This window comes from Bombina bombina, chromosome 6 (assembly GCF_027579735.1).
Source record: "Bombina bombina isolate aBomBom1 chromosome 6, aBomBom1.pri, whole genome shotgun sequence".
NCBI classification, from domain to species: domain Eukaryota; kingdom Metazoa; phylum Chordata; class Amphibia; order Anura; family Bombinatoridae; genus Bombina; species Bombina bombina.
The window spans coordinates 1071383203-1071400167 of NC_069504.1; the positions used below are offsets into that span (position 1 = coordinate 1071383203).

General features: G+C 39.6%; 1 protein-coding gene across 2 annotated transcripts in view; it reads right to left on the reverse strand.

Annotated features, from left to right (window-relative positions):
• PRDM4 (PR/SET domain 4) overlaps positions 1-16965 on the reverse strand; it is a 102528-nt gene that overhangs the window by 57125 nt on the left and 28438 nt on the right. For both annotated transcript variants that reach the window (XM_053718961.1, XM_053718962.1), the window contains exon 7: positions 15298-15416. In XM_053718961.1, the coding sequence (XP_053574936.1) occupies positions 15298-15416 (119 nt within the window). The remainder of the gene's footprint in view (positions 1-15297; positions 15417-16965) is intronic.

Sequence of the window (16965 nt, forward strand, 5' to 3'; positions counted from 1 at the left end):
TTAGAATCATTTTTGCTAATGGAAGTATATTGCACAACTGCTTATATTTCAAATTCAAATGCACCCAGGCACTGTGGAGGGAACACAGTAATCTGCAGTTCTGTTAACCAATATGAGACACTGTTTATATGCGACGGATGAGAAAGACCGCAAACACACTACAACCAGGATGGGACAGAGGCTGGCAGACTGGAGGGAAGCTAGAAAAACAGAATTTATGCTTACATGATAAATTACTTTCTCTTGCGGTGTATCCAGTCCACGGATTCATCCTTTACTTGTGGGATATTCTCCTTCCCTTCAGGAAGTGGCAAAGAGAGCACACAGCAGAGCTGTGCATATAGCTCCCCCTCTAGCTCCACCCCCCAGTCATTCGACCAAAGGTTAGGAAGAAAAAGGAGAAACCATAGGGTGCAGTGGTGACTGTAGTTTAAACAAAAAATTTTTACCTGACTTAATTGCCAGGGCGGGCCGTGGACTGGATACACCGCGAGAGAAAGTAATTTATCAGGTAAGCATAAATTCTGTTTTCTCTTGCAAGGTGTATCCAGTCCACGGATTCATCCTTTACTTGTGGGATACCAATACCAAAGCTTTAGGACACGGATGAAGGGAGGGAACAAGACCGGTACCTTAAACGGAAGGCACCACTGCTTGCAAAACCTTTCTCCCAAAAATAGCCTCCGAAGAAGCAAAAGTATCGAATCTGTAAAATTTGGAAAAAGTATGCAGCGAAGACCAAGTCGCTGCCTTACAAATTTGTTCAACAGAAGCCTCATTTTTGAAAGCCCATGTGGAAGCCACCGCTCTAGTAGAATGAGCAGTAATTGTTTCAGGAGGCTGCTGGCCAGCGGTCTCATAGGCCAAACGGATTATGCTTTTCAGCCAAAAGGAAAGAGAGGTAGCAGTCGCTTTCTGACCTCTCCTCTTACCAGAATAGATAAACAAGGAGGATGTTTGTCTGAAATCCTTAGTTGCTTGTAAATAGAACTTTAAAGCACGAACTACATCAAGATTGTGTAACAGACGTTCCTTCTTGGAAGAAGGATTAGGACACAGAGAAGGAACAACTATTTCCTGGTTAATATTCTTGTTAGAAACAACTTTAGGAAGAAAACCAGGCTTAGTACGCAAAACTACCTTATCTGCGTGGAACACCAGGTAAGGTGAATCACACTGTAAGGCAGATAATTCTGAAACTCTTCGAGCAGAAGAGATAGCTACCAAAAACAAAACTTTCCAAGATAACAACTTAATATCTATGGAATGTAAAGGTTCAAACGGATCCCCTTGAAGAACTGAAAGAACTAGATTTAGACTCCATGGCGGAGCCACAGGTTTATAGACAGGCTTGATTCTGACTAAAGCCTGAGCAAACGCTTGAACGTCTGGTACCTCTGCCAGATGCTTGTGTAAAAGGATAGATAGAGCAGATATCTGTCCCTTTAAGGAACTAGCTGACAATCCTTTCTCCAATCCTTCTTGGAGGAAAGAAAATATCCTGGGAATCCTAATCTTACTCCATGAGTAACCCTTGGATTCACACCAACAAAGATATTTCCGCCATATCTTATGGTAGATTTTCCTGGTGACAGGCTTTCTAGCCTGAATCAGAGTATTTATAACTGACTCAGAGAAACCACGCTTTGATAGAATTAAGCGTTCAATCTCCAAGCAGTCAGACGTAGAGAAACTAGATTTGGATGCTTGAACGGACCCTGTATTAGAAGATCCTGCCTCATTGTCAGTGTCCATGGTGGGACAGATGACATGTCCACTAGGTCTGCATACCAAGTCACGCAGGCGCTATCAGAATCACCGAAGCCTTCTCCTGTTTGATTCTGGCGACCAGACGAGGGAGAAGGGGAAACGGTGGAAAAACATAAGCCAGATTGAAGGACCAAGGCGCTGCTAGAGCATCTATCAATACCGCCTTGGGGTCCCGGGACCTGGACCCGTAGAGAGGAAGTTTGGTGTTCTGACGGGACGCCATCAGATCCAACTCTGGAGTGCCCCATAGCTGAGTCAGCTGGGCAAACACCTCCGGGTGGAGTTCCCACTCCCCCGGGTGAAAAGTCTGACGACTTAGGAAATCCGCCTCCCAGTTGTCTACTCCTGGGATGTGAATTGCTGAGAGCTGGCAGGAGTGATCCTCCGCCCACCTTATTATTTTGGTTACTTCCGTCATCGCTAGGGAACTCTTTGTTCCCCCCTGATGATTGACGTAAGCTACAGTCGTGATGTTGTCCGACTGAAATCTGATGAATTTGGCCGCAGCTAGCTGAGGCCATGCCTGAAGAGCGTTGAATATCGCCCTCAGTTCCAGAATGTTTATCGGGAGAAGCTTTTCTTCCCGAGACCATAAGCCCTGAGCTTTCAGGGAGTCCCAGACCGCACCCCAGCCTAACAGACTGGCGTCGGTCGTTACAATGATCCACTCTGGTCTGCGAAAACATATTCCCTGAGACAGGTGATCCTGAGACAACCACCAGAGAAGAGAATCTCTGGTCTCCTGGTACAACTGAATTTGAGGAGACAAATCTGCATAATCCCCATTCCACTGTTTGAGCATGCATAGTTGCAGTGGTCTGAGGTGTATCCGAGCAAAAGGGACTATGTCCATTGCCGCTACCATTAATCCGATTGTCTCCATGCACTGAGCCACAGATGGCTGGGGAATGGAATGAAGAACTCGGCAAGTAATTATTTCTACCGAGTCTATTAGAGTCCCTAGGAAGGGAACCCTTGTGAGAGGTGAAAGAGAACTCTTTTTGATGTTCACATTCCACCCGTGAGACCTCAGAAAGGCCAATACGATCTCCGTGTGAGACTTGGCTCTTTGGAAGGACGGCGCCTGAATTAAGATGTCGTCTAGGTAAGGTGCCACTGCTATACCCCGCGGTCTTAGAACCGCCAGGAGAGACTCTAGCACCTTTGTGAAAATTCTGGGAGCAGTGGCTAAGCCAAAAGGAAGAGCCACAAACTGGAAATGCTTGTCCAGAAAAGCGAACCTGAGAAACTGGTGATGATCTTTGTGGATAGGAATGTGTAGGTATGCATCCTTTAGATCCACGGTAGTCATATATTGACCTTCCTGGATCATTGGTAAGATTGTCCGAATGGTCTCCATTTTGAATGATGGGACTCTGAGGAATCTGTTTAGAATTTTTAGATCCAGGATGGGTCTGAAAGTCCCCTCTTTTTTGGGAACCACAAACAGGTTTGAGTAAAAGCCCAACCCTTGTTCCGCAATTGGAACTGGGTGGATCACTCCCATTGTATGTAGATCTTCTAGAACAGCGTAAAAACGCCTCTTTCTTTGTCTGATCCGTAGACAGACGAGAAATGTGGAACCTTCCCCTTGGAGGAGAGTCCTTGAATTTTAGAAGATATCCCTGGGATACAATCTCTAATGCCCAAGGATCGTGTACATCTCTTGCCCAGGCCTGAGTGAAGAGAGAGAGTCTGCCCCCTACTAGATCCGGTCCCGGATCGGGGGCTACCCCTTCATGCTGTCTTGGTGGCAGCTGCAGGCTTTTTGGCCTGTTTACCCTTATTCCAGCCCTGGTAAGGTTTCCAGGTTGCCTTGGGTTGTGAAGCGTTACCCTCTTGCTTTGCAGCCGGAGAGGATGAAGCGGGGCCGTTCCTGAAATTACGAAAGGAACGAAAATTAGCTTTGTTCTTTGTCTTAAAGGACTTGTCCTGAGGGAGCGCATGGCCTTTTCCCCCGGTGATTTCTGAAATAATCTCTTTCAATTCAGGCCCGAAGAGGGTCTTTCCTTTGAAAGGGATGTTCAAAAGCTTGGATTTAGACGACATATCGGCCGACCAGGACTTTAGCCATAGCGCCCTGCTAAAAATGGCGAAACCTGAATTTTTTGCCGCTAACTTAGCTATCTGGAGAGCGGCGTCAGTGATAAAAGAATTAGCTAGCTTTAGAGCCTTAATTCTATCCATAATTTCCTCATATGAGGTCTCCGTCTGGAGCGAGTCTTCCAGCGCCTCAAACCAGAAAGCGGCTGCAGTAGTTACAGGAATAATGCAGGCAATAGGCTGGAGAAGAAAACCTTGTTGAACTAAAATTTTCTTAAGTAGACCCTCTAACTTCTTATCCATAGGGTCTTTAAAAGCACAACTGTCTTCAATTGGTATGGTTGTGCGTTCAGCAAGTGAAGTAACAGCCCCCTCCACCTTAGGGACCGTCTGCCACGAGTCCCGCACAGGGTCAGATATGGGGAACATTTTCTTAAAAACAGGAGGGAAAACAAAGGGAACACCTGGTCTATCCCACTCCCTAGTAACGATATCGCCAATCCTCTTAGGGACCGGAAACGCATCCGTGTAAACAGGGACCTCTAGGTACTTGTCCATTTTACACAATTTCTCTGGAATCACCAAAGGGTCGCAGTCATCCAGAGTAGCTAATACCTCCCTAAGCAAAACGCGGAGGTATTCTAGTTTAAATTTAAAAGCCAATGTATCTGAATCTGTCTGAGGAGGAACCCTTTTTCCTGAATCAGAGACTTCTCCCTCAGACATCAAATCCCTTGCTCCCACTTCAGAGCGTTGTGAGGGTATATCGGATATGGCTACCAAAGCTTCAGAATGCTTATAATCTGTTCTTAAAACGGAGCTATCACGCTTTGCAGGTAAGACGGGCAGTTTAGATAAGAAGACTGTAAGAGAATTATCCATGACTGCCGCTAAGTCTTGTAATGTAAAAGGGTTAGACGCACTAGGAGGTACTAGGCGTCGCTTGCGCGGGCGTAACTGGTTGACACTTGGGGAGAGGCCAACGGGCTACCCTCGTTACCTTCAGTCTGAGAATCATCATCTTGGGCCACATTTTTAAGTGCAACAATATGATCTTTAAAGTGTATAGACATATCAGTACAAGTGGGACACATTCTGAGAGGGGGTTCCACCATGGCTTCTAAACACATTGAACAAGGATTTTCCTTAGTGTCAGACATGTTTAACAGACTAGTATTATACACAAGCAGGCTTGGAAATCACTTTAATCAAATAAAAAACACAATTTAAAAAAAACGTTACTGTGCCTTTAAGAGATAAAAAGAGCACACAATTTTACAAAACAGTGAAAAATGCAGCAATCCTTTTGAAATGTTCACAGTATGTACCTAAAGCCTTAATAAGATTGCACCACAAGTTGCAAAACAATTAACCCCTTAATGCCCAAACCGGAGCAGCCTAAAGCCAACACCCGGTTAAAATTACTACAGCACCTTGCCACAGCCTTGTTGTGGCCCTACCTGCCCTTAGGGATCAGATTTGGGGGAATAAAGCTTCTTTAAGGCCCTCAAACAGCAGCAGGACCCTCCATGTGAAGCAGCATGAACTTCTCTGCAATTCTAACTGCGCATCTGAGGCGCAAAATAAGGCTCCTCCCACTCTATTCCGGAGCTGTGAGGCCTAAGAAATCACTCCTAATTGAGTAAAAAATAGCCATGTGGATAATAACCCCAGAAAGAACCCAAAAGGGCTTTCAAAGTGTCTTGCAAACGATATTTTCCTTAGCTAAACAATCGATTGCCCTGAATTAGTGTCAACCAGCATAATTAGCCCTGCTATGTAAGCATTCAATTCCTTACTAAGTCTGTGAATATAGCTTTCCCTCCCCTCATGGGGACATTGTCAGTCTCTTCTAGCATTATCTCAGTCTTGTCTAGAAATAAATGACTGAACATACCTTATTGCAGATCACCCTGCAAACTGTTCCCCCCAACTGAAGTTTTCTGGTACTCCTCAGTCCTGTGTGGGAACAGCAGTGGATTTTAGTTACAACATGCTAAAATCATTTTCCTCTCAGCAGAAATCTTCATCACTTTTCTGCTAGAGAGTAAATAGTACAAACCGGTACCATTTAAAATAACAAACTTTTGATTGAAGATAATAAAAACTACAATTCTAACACCACATTCACTTTACCCTCCCGTAGAGAGACCCTAGTGCTTAGAGCCGGCAAAGAGAATGACTGGGGGGTGGAGCTAGAGCTATATGGACAGCTCTGCTGTGTGCTCTCTTTGCCACTTCCTGAAGGGAAGGAGAATATCCCACAAGTAAAGGATGAATCCGTGGACTGGATACACCTTGCAAGAGAAATGGGAGATATAAGGGGGAACTATGAAAATCAGAAAGGAAAGAATAAAACAGAAGATGATGTAAAAGAAAATAATACAATAAATGGACATAGCATGAAAGGAAAAAAAGGAGGGGGGGGGAGTTATATGTTAAAGGGACATTAAACAATAAATAAATGCTAGGTAGAATGATACATTCAAACAAAAGATAAGTCTGAGAATAACATGTAGATGTAATTTTTAAAGTTTCATTAGTTGTTTAAATATTGACAAAATGTGTAAAGTTTTAGTGTCTATAAAACAATGGGATCTGCCATGTTGTAACTTAGGTTACCTTCTCTGCTGTGGCCAATTAGGGACAGTAAATAGGTCACTAGAGCAGTGGTCGCCAACCAGTGGTCCATGGACCACAAGAAGATGTTGGTGGTCCTTGACACCATCAAGCAGGAATTAATCTCCTCTGATGGTGTCACCCCTGTCGTGCCACAACTCCCTACAGTGCCTGGCTGGACTTCAGTGAAAACCGATGGAGGAGGAGTTAAATTACAATCTCCCTATGCACGTTGCATAGTACTGTGCAACTTGCGTAGCTAGATTGTATTTTTAACTCCTCCCGCCCGGTGCACTGCTCAGAGGAAGATGCTTCCATTCTAAAGCTAGCAGAGGTTGGTATAGTCTTGGCTTGAAATAGTGGAATTAAAGTATATAAAAAAAGATTTTTTTTTTCTTATAGTTCATTTATTTTCTTCCCTTTACCTGTCTCTTTGAAGTAGTTTTCCTAATTCCTTCAGATGGAATTATATCAATATTTGTCTTCCTCCACTCCATCTTTTTTTTTTTTTTTTTTTTTTAAATTAAACATTAATTATTTTTCATTCTAATAATTTTGCTGCACACAAAGCCATTCCACCTGAATTCCAGTAATTGCCATCCAGCAGATCAACCATATCCCACCAGTATTATAGTAATTGCCAGTAACATCAGTTGTGGTTAGCTCACATCCATATTGAGAGCTTTCTGATATAAACTTAAAGGTACATGAAACCCAAAAAAATGTATCTCACGATTCAGATAGAGAATACTATTTTAAACAAATTTCTAATTTACTTCTATTATCTAATCTGTTTCTTTCTCTTGGAATCATTTGTTGAAGGAGCAGCAATGCACTACTGGTTTTTTAACTGAACACATGGGTGAGCCAATCACAATCAATATATATATGCAGGCACCAATCAACAGCTAGAAAACATAATTTAAGTAAGAACTTACCTGATAAATTCATTTCTTTCATATTAGCAAGAGTCCATGAGCTAGTGACGTATGGGATATACATTCCTACCAGGAGGGGCAAAGTTTCCCAAACCTTAAAATGCCTATAAATACACCCCTCACCACACCCACAATTCAGTTTAACGAATAGCCAAGAAGTGGGGTGATAAGAAAAAAGTGCGAAAGCATATAAAATAAGGAATTGGAATAATTGTGCTTTATACAAAAAAATCATAACCACCACAAAAAAGGGCGGGCCTCATGGACTCTTGCTAATATGAAAGAAATGAATTTATCAGGTAAGTTCTTACATAAATTATGTTTTCTTTCATGTAATTAGCAAGAGTCCATGAGCTAGTGACGTATGGGATAATGACTACCCAAGATGTGGATCTTTCCACGCAAGAGTCACTAGAGAGGGAGGGATAAAATAAAGACAGCCAATTCCTGCTGAAAATAATCCACACCCAAAATAAAGTTTAATGAAAAACATAAACAGAAGATTCAAACTGAAACCGCTGCCTGAAGTACTTTTCTACCAAAAACTGCTTCAGAAGAAGAAAATACATCAAAATGGTAGAATTTAGTAAAAGTATGCAAAGAGGACCAAGTTGCTGCTTTGCAAATCTGATCAACCGAAGCTTCATTCCTAAACGCCCAGGAAGTAGAAACTGACCTAGTAGAATGAGCTGTAATCCTTTGAGGCGGAGTTTTACACGACTCGACATAGGCATGATGAATTAAAGATTTCAACCAAGATGCCAAAGAAATGGCAGAAGCTTTCTGGCCTTTTCTAGAACCGGAAAAGATAACAAATAGACTAGAAGTCTTTCGGAAAGACTTAGTAGCTTCAACATAATATTTCAAAGCTCTAACAACATCAAAAGAATGCAACGATTTCTCCTTAGAATTCTTAGGATTAGGACATAATGAAGGAACCACAATTTCTCTACTAATGTTGTTGGAATTCACAACTTTAGGTAAAAATTCAAAAGAAGTTCGCAACACCGCCTTATCCTGATGAAAAATCAGAAAAGGAGACTCACAAGAAAGAGCAGATAATTCAGAGACTCTTCTGGCAGAAGAGATCGCCAAAAGGAACAAAACTTTCCAAGAAAGTAATTTAATGTCCAATGAATGCATAGGTTCAAACGGAGGAGCTTGAAGAGCCCCCAGAACCAAATTCAAACTCCAAGGAGGAGAAATTGACTTAATGACAGGTTTTATACGAACCAAAGCTTGTACAAAACAATGAATATCAGGAAGATTAGAAATCTTTCTGTGAAAAAGAACAGAAAGAGCAGAGATTTGTCCTTTCAAAGAACTTGTGGATAAACCTTTATCTAAACCATCCTGAAGAAACTGTAAAATTCTCGGAATTCTAAAAGAATGCCAAGAAAAATGATGAGAAAGACACCAAGAAATATAAGTCTTCCAGACTCTATAATATATCTCTCTGGATACAGATTTACGAGCCTGTAACATAGTATTAATCACAGAGTCAGAGAAACCTCTTTGACCAAGAATCAAGCGTTCAATCTCCATACCTTTAAATTTAAGGATTTGAGATCCTGATGGAAAAAAGGACCTTGCGACAGAAGGTCTGGTCTTAGCGGAAGAGTCCACGGATGGCAAGAGGCCATCCGGACAAGATCCGCATACCAAAACCTGTGAGGCCATGCCGGAGCTATCAGCAGAACAAACGAGCATTCCTTCCCATATTTTTTAGCGCCAAATAAGACGCCCACATTATTTGGCGCCTAAATGCTTTTTGGCGCCAAAAATGACGCCACATCCGGAACGCCGACATCTTTGGCGCAAAAGAACGTCAAAATATGACGCAACTTCCGGCGACACGTATGACGCAATAAAATGAAGCATTTTCAGCCCCCGCGAGCCTAACAGCCCACAGGGAAAAAAAGTTAAATTTTTAAGGTAAGAAAAATAATTGATTCAAGTGCATTATCCCAAATATGAAACTGACTGTCTGAAAATAAGGAATGTTGAACATCCTGAGTCAAGGCAAATAAATGTTTGAATACATATATTTAGAACTTTATAAACAAAGTGCCCAACCATAGCTTAGAGTGTCACAGAAAATAAGACTTACTTACCCCAGGACACTCATCTACATGTTTGTAGAAAGCCAAACCAGAACTGAAACGAAAATCAGCAGAGGTAATGGTATATAAATAAGAGTATATCGTCGATCTGAAAAGGGAGGTTAGAGATGAATCTCTACGACCGATAACAGAGAACCTATGAAATAGACCCCGTAGAAGGAGATCACTGCATTCAAAATAGGTAATACTCTCCTCACATCCCTCTGACATTCACTGCACGCTGAGAGGAAAACCGGGCTCCAACCTGCTGCGGAGCGCATATCAACGTAGAATCTAGCACAAACTTACTCCACCACCTCCATAGGAGGCAAAGTTTGTAAAACTGAATTGTGGGTGTGGTGAGGGGTGTAATTATAGGCATTTTAAGGTTTGGGAAACTTTGCCCCTCCTGGTAGGAATGTATATCCCATACGTCACTAGCTCATGGACTCTTGCTAATTACATGAAAGAAATTAGGTTCTCTGCTGCTCCTGAGCTTGCCTAGGTAAACCTTTCATCAAATGATAACAAGAGAAGGAAGCAAATTAAATAATAGAAGTAAATTGGAAAGTTGTTTAAAATTGTATTCTCTATCCGAATCAGGAAAGAAATTTTTTTGGGTTTCATGTCCCTTTAATTTATGACTCCAATGTCGGACCATGATCATAAGTAGTTTTGAATAATTCCTAAATGAGGAGGTAACTTGGAAGTCTTGTGGTCCTTTTAAACATTATTCTTTTTTGCCACTTTCTGCCTCTCTGTTTCCAGCTCAAAAGTTGGCACTCAACCTTTATCCGTCATTTGGAAGTATTCTCTCAGTTCTGTCATTCAGTTAGTTAAATCCAAAGAATGATTCTTAAAAATGTGTAAATATATACATAATGTAAACTTAGCTTTGGTTACACTAGTTATGTACAGTATATATATATATATATATAAATATATACACACACACACATTATAGAGGTTTGAACTTTTTTTTTTTTTTTTTTTTTTTTAAATCATGTTAGTGTTCCACAGGATTTAAAATTGTGAGTTTAGTGGTCCCTGAGGCCTGAAAGGTTGGCAACCCCTGCACTAGAGAGTACAGCCAATAGCTGTGTGAAATAAAACAGTGTTCTGCACTTCCATTTCTAACAGGAACTGAAAAGTTCACAATTTCAGAATGGAATTACAGGATAGGGGAACAAAATAAATAATGAAAGTATTTTGCAGTATTTATTTATTTTTATATACGATTTATAATTTTATATTACTATCTCAAAATGTTTAATGTCTCTTTAATTGTATTTGCAATCACATTTGACAAAGATGGAGAAAATTGATTTAAAGTGATGTTTTGCCAACAAGAGTGTAATACAACATCTATTACAGTATTTTTTTACATACATATTCCTATATGAGAAAACTACTTTACTACCAGGACTACAGAGGTGTGTCTGTCCCCACCTATAGAGCTGTGCGTTTTGTCCTCATCAGACAGACACCATTACCAGGAAGCACATACATTTTTTATTGTTGCATTGTGTTGAATTTAATTGTAAACAACTTTTCCTTAACTCTTTTAGCCATAGTGATGCAGGCTTGCTCATGCGAGTTAAAGGGACACTGAACCCAAATTTTTTCATTTGTGATTCAGATAGAGCATGCAATTTTAAAGGGACATTCAACAATCGACATAACATTGTTCTATATGAAAAAATTAAAAGTCAAGATCCACCTGCAACGTACCCCCTTGCTCTTACTTCCTTCACCTATTAATCGTGTACGATAAATTCTATATTTGGATGTTAATATGGCTTCCTAACTCCCCCCACCGTTACGTTTGCAGCTTCTTTTTGAAACGAGCAGCCAATCCTGTTCTATTCCTCGGACTGAAATTGATAGCGCGTTCACGGAACTTTGGGCATGCGTATTAAGCTAGGAACCTAAAAGCTGAACGATTGCGCTCGGTTTGTAACAAATGCGCATGCGCGATGACGTAGTAAGAGCGTCATCGGAAAATAACATGAACGTGTATGAAGGGATGAGTGATGGGGAAGAAGCATGAAGGGGAGGAGTTAGGCGGCCATATTTAGTTATAACGGAACGGTATAACGATCAGCATTACTGGGACGTGAGTTATGGAAACAAGGCTGGGATGCGGTGCAGGCGGCTTTTGGTTTAGGTTTAAAAAAAATGACATAATGTTATAGCGGGTGTTGAATGTTGCTTTAAGCAACTTTCTAATTAACTCCTATTATCAATTTTTCTTTGTTCTCTTGGTATGTTTATTTGAAAAGCAAGAATGTAAGTTTAGATGCCGGTCCATTTTGGTAAACAAACTGGGTTGTCTTTGCTGATTGGACAGCACCAATAAAACAGTGCTGTCCATGGTTCTGAATCAAAAATTTGCTGCAATAAAGATAGCAAGAGAACGAAGAAAAATTGATAATAGAAGTAAATTAAAAAGTTGCTTATAATTACATGCTCTATCTGAATCATGAAAGAAAAATTTTGGGTTCAGTGTCCCTTTAAGAAGCAGAGGTCTTAAGACTGCAACTTCCTAACTCTCATTTGTTCAGTGTGATTGGCAGGTGGCACTGCACTTATAAGTGGACAAAGAAGAATCAGTGCCTGCTGCACTCTCCCCATGAACGGAGGTGGAGGCCAACTAAGGGCCAGATTAGAAGTGGATCACCAATTTATCGCAAACTTGCAGAAGCAGTTAGGGCTTATAAAATTAACCAGAGATCATTGCCGCCTAAGGGAACTGTGTGTTCCCAGTAAATATATATGTATATGCTTATATATTTCTGTGTTATTGTGTACATACACATATTAACACATAAATATATGTATATAATAATATACATATATATTTATAATTTCCTGCCATTGCTGCACTACTTAACCCCTTGGAGGCTACAAAAGCGTGAGCACAATGTTTCCTAGCAATTAGCGTGCGCCTGTATTACTCACTGGAGCTCTAATTTTGCTTGCGCGCAGGGCCGCCACTAGAAATTTTAGGGCCCCTGACTTAACCATTGATCAGGCCCCCCACCCCCTTTGACATGTGCAATTTTTGACCAAGTGACTAAAATATATATGCACTTTATTCTTAAGTGTAGTCAAACTTGGAAAGGTAGTAACACACAAACACATAGACACACGCATACACTGAAACACACACACACACTCACACATAAGGATTCACATATAGACACTCTAGCAGACACGCAAAGAAACACACTCACACACAGACACTCAGCACTTGTTTACATTGACCTGACAAGTAATGAGGTAGACTACAGTTTTGTCAAAAAAGGAGATTTACAAAACAAAATATGGAGTTCTGATGATCTTTTTGTCAAGGAAGATGCCAACTAAATGATGACAACAGCATGCAGTGGCTGAAAGGAAGGGCCCTGAAAATTGCAGAAATTAAGAGATCACTTTTTAAAAATTCCTATTTGTGAATGTGCAAACAAAAATAATTCTGTGAATTCAAAATTGTACATTAATGATCTGATGGCTAAATGAAAAAAGTACTTTTAAAAGGTTGACATATGTTTGTTTTTGTCCCCCCATTTTCCCCAACCAAGAGCACCTCTTCAAATATAGTGTACAAATGTTCCCATCTGTCAGCTGTACTTATGGATTTTGAAAATGCTGTACTCTATATGGTCTTGGTGGAACCATAAGCTGTGGTACTCATACCATTAGATCTGGTTAAATGCAGGATTTAGGCTTGTTTGTATGTATTTCAAAATTAAGTCAACTGTAGTATAAACTGAACAGTTTTAAGTTCACCTGTCTTATTTCAAACACTGAGCAATCTTAGTCTGAGAGTATAACATTTTATGCAGATGTAAAAATCTTAGATAAAATGCTTCCTTGCATCTGGAAAGTCCTTGCATAAAGGGGCAGTAAACTGGAATGTAATATATATATATATAAATATATATATATATATATATAAATATATATATATATATATATATATATATATATATATATATATATATAAATATATATATATATATATATATATATATAATATATATATATATATATATATATATATATATACTCATATCTGCCAAAAGGACACCTACCATTTGTGTATTAAGGAGGAAACATTTCTACATGGCTTTAAATATAGAATTTCTACAGCATTGTCAAATAATCATAAATACACTTCTGCTAAAAAAATGTGTTTTTATGGACCCCTGGCCCCACCATACAACTACTACCACACTGAAGTTACAATCCGAAATTGCACAAAGAAATAAAAAACATTGACTAAGTCCTACCTCCTCTGCAAATGAAAGTGATCTGCCGTCTGACTCAGGCACACACTGTGCAAACAAAGTGCCAAGTCTGTCTCACACTGTGCATAGTGGTTTAGTGCACACTCAGAAATCCTCTCAAATGCTAATACTTTACTCCTTGTAATAACATTTCCCATTAGCACTCTGCTGTAGTACCCACTGGTGGCTGCCCTCATGGGGCCCCCCTGGCCCATTGGGCCCGATATGAGTCACCCCTGTCACCCCCTGATGGCGGCCCTGCAAAGTTGAGCGCAAGCGATATTTAGCGTTCCCCTTGTAATCCAGCCCTAAATTGGGCCTAAAATATGTTTTCAAGCTAAACATATTTTAAATCTTTAAATGCTGATTTTTCATAGAAACATAGAAACATAGATATTGACGGCAGATAAGAGCCATAGGCCCAGCAAGTCTGCCCAACCTTACCTAACAGTATAAACTTATCTAGTTCGTAGGATAGTCACATTTATATCGCACCTACGAATATAGTCAAATAAAGAGTCAAAGCACAAAGTTAAAATGGTAGCTACAATCAGCGTGTGCAGTTTAGCAATTTTTCTTTCTCCTCTTTATGGTGTTTTAAACAAGTCTGTTCTCCCACAGGAACAGGTGCACTGAACTGTAAACCCAACGTGCTCATGCAGCTTTTAAGGGACAGTCCACTCAAATTTTTATTGTTTAAAAAGAAAGATAATCCCTTTATTACCCATTCCCCAGTTTTACATAACCAACACAGTTATATTAATATACTTTTTATCTTTGTGATTACCTTTTATCTAAGCTTCTGCAGACTGCCTCCTTATTTCAGTTCTTTTGACAGATTTGCATTTTAGCCAATCAGTGCTGACTCCTAGGTAACTACACGGATGTGAGCACAATGTTATCTATATGGCACACATGAACTAACACCCTTTAGTTGTGAAAAAAATATCAAAATGCATTCAAATAAGAGGCAGCCTTCAAATAAGCATATAAGACTAACTAGGTTTAGCTTTCAACAAAGAACATCAAGAGAATAAAGCAAAATTGATGATAAAAGTAAATTGGAAAGTGGTTTAAAATTACATGCCCTATCTGAATCATGAAAGTTTATTTTGGATTAGACTGTCCCTTTAAGGAATAGTCAAAATTAAAAAAAAACATCAAGTTAAAATGACAAACTAAAAATGAAACTACATAAAATGTGTTTACAAAGTAAAAAATGACAATGTAATTTGTCACCTGCTTTTCCTGTAATTTATCTCTGTAGTGGACCTGCATGATCCAGACCCATATGCTAAAAAGTGAACAATGCATGAGATTATGTATTCTGTTCCTAACTGACCACTGTAAAGAAGATAAACACTCATGAGGCTTTTTAAGAGCTATCTACATATTGCTAACACATTTTTAAACTCATATTTTTTTATATGCAGATGCTCTGCAATGCAGTGCTTAATTATTGATTCATATTATTATACAAAAAAAATACATTTACTATCCCTTTAAGTACAGACAGAAACCAATGTAGCTGACCTTCCAGAGGTTGTTAGCAGATTTGTCTGTCCAACCAGCAACTTCCAGGGACTGGCTCTCCTGACCTATTAGAGGCCCGAAGCAGGTTCTGACTGGTATAGCCTCCTGTGCCCATACACCTGAAATAATAGAATAGAATAAGACTGCAAAATAGTCATTGCAGAACAGCCAGCTTAGAATACAGCTTGACCCATTGGAGATAAAACCTCACTGTGGGCAATACACCAAGAGCATAGTGCGCAGAGCAAGAGAAGCCGGCACAGTATGCTCAGTACAGAATAAAGTATTACACGAAAACATAGCTGTATTATTAATTATGCACATTGGCAATTGGTCTATATAATGTACAAGGAGTACAAAAACTTTATCCTGCTGAGCAAAATAACATCATTTATGTAAGAACTTACCTGATAAATTCATTTCTTTCATATTGGCAAGAGTCCATGAGCTAGTGACGTATGGGATATACAATCCTACCAGGAGGGGCAAAGTTTCCCAAACCTCAAAATGCCTATAAATACACCCCCCACCACACTCACAATTCAGTTTAACGAATAGCCAAGTAGTGGGGTGATAAAGAAAGAAGTAAAAATCATCAACAAAGGAACTGGAAATATAATTGTGCTTTATACAAAAAAACATAACCACCATAAAAGGGTGGGTCTCATGGACTCTTGCCAATATAAAAAGAAATTAATTTATCAGGTAAGTTCTTACATAAATTATGTTTTCTTTCATGTAATTAGCAAGAGTCCATGAGCTAGTGACATATGGGATAGTAATACCCAAGATGTGAAACTCCACAGAAGAGTCACTAGAGAGGGAGGGATACAAATAATAACAGCCATTTTCCACTAAAAAAATTAAATCCACATCCAAAAAAAATAAGTTTTTCTCATATTTGAAAAGAAAAAAACTTAAAACCTAAGCAGAGGAATCAAACTGAAACAGCTGCCTGAAGAACTTTTCTACCAAAAACTGCTTTCAAAGAGGCAAATACATCAAAATGGTAGAATTTAGTAAATGTATGCAAAGAAGACCAAGTCACTGCTTTGCAAATCTGATCATCTGAAGCTTCATTCTTAAAAGCCCACGAAGTGGAGACTAATCTAGTAGAATGAGCTGTGATTCTCTGAGGTGGGGCCTGACCCGACTCCAAATAAGCCTGATGAATCAAAAAGCTTTAACCAAGATGCCAAGGAAATGGCAGAAGCTTTCTGACCTTTCCAAGAACCAGAAAAGACAACAAATAGACTAGAAGTCTTCCTGAAATCTTTAGTAGCTTCAACATAAAATGTCAAAGCTCTTACAACATCCAGAGAATGTAAGGATCTCTCCAAATAATTATTAGGATTTAATGTTGTTAGAATTCACAACTTTAGGTAAAAATTTAAATGAAGTCCGCAAAACTGCCTTATCTTGATGGAAAAATCAGAAAAGGTGACTCATAAGAAAGAGCAGATAATTCGGAAACTCTTCTAGCAGAAGAGATAGCCAAAAGGAACAACACTTTCCAAGAAAGAAGTTTGATATCCAAAGAATGCATAGGCTCAAAAGGAGAAGCCTATAAAGCCTTCAAAACCAAATTAAGACTCCAAGGAGGAGAGACTGATTTAATGACAGGCTTGATACGGACCAAAGCCTCTACAAAACAGTGAATATCAGGAA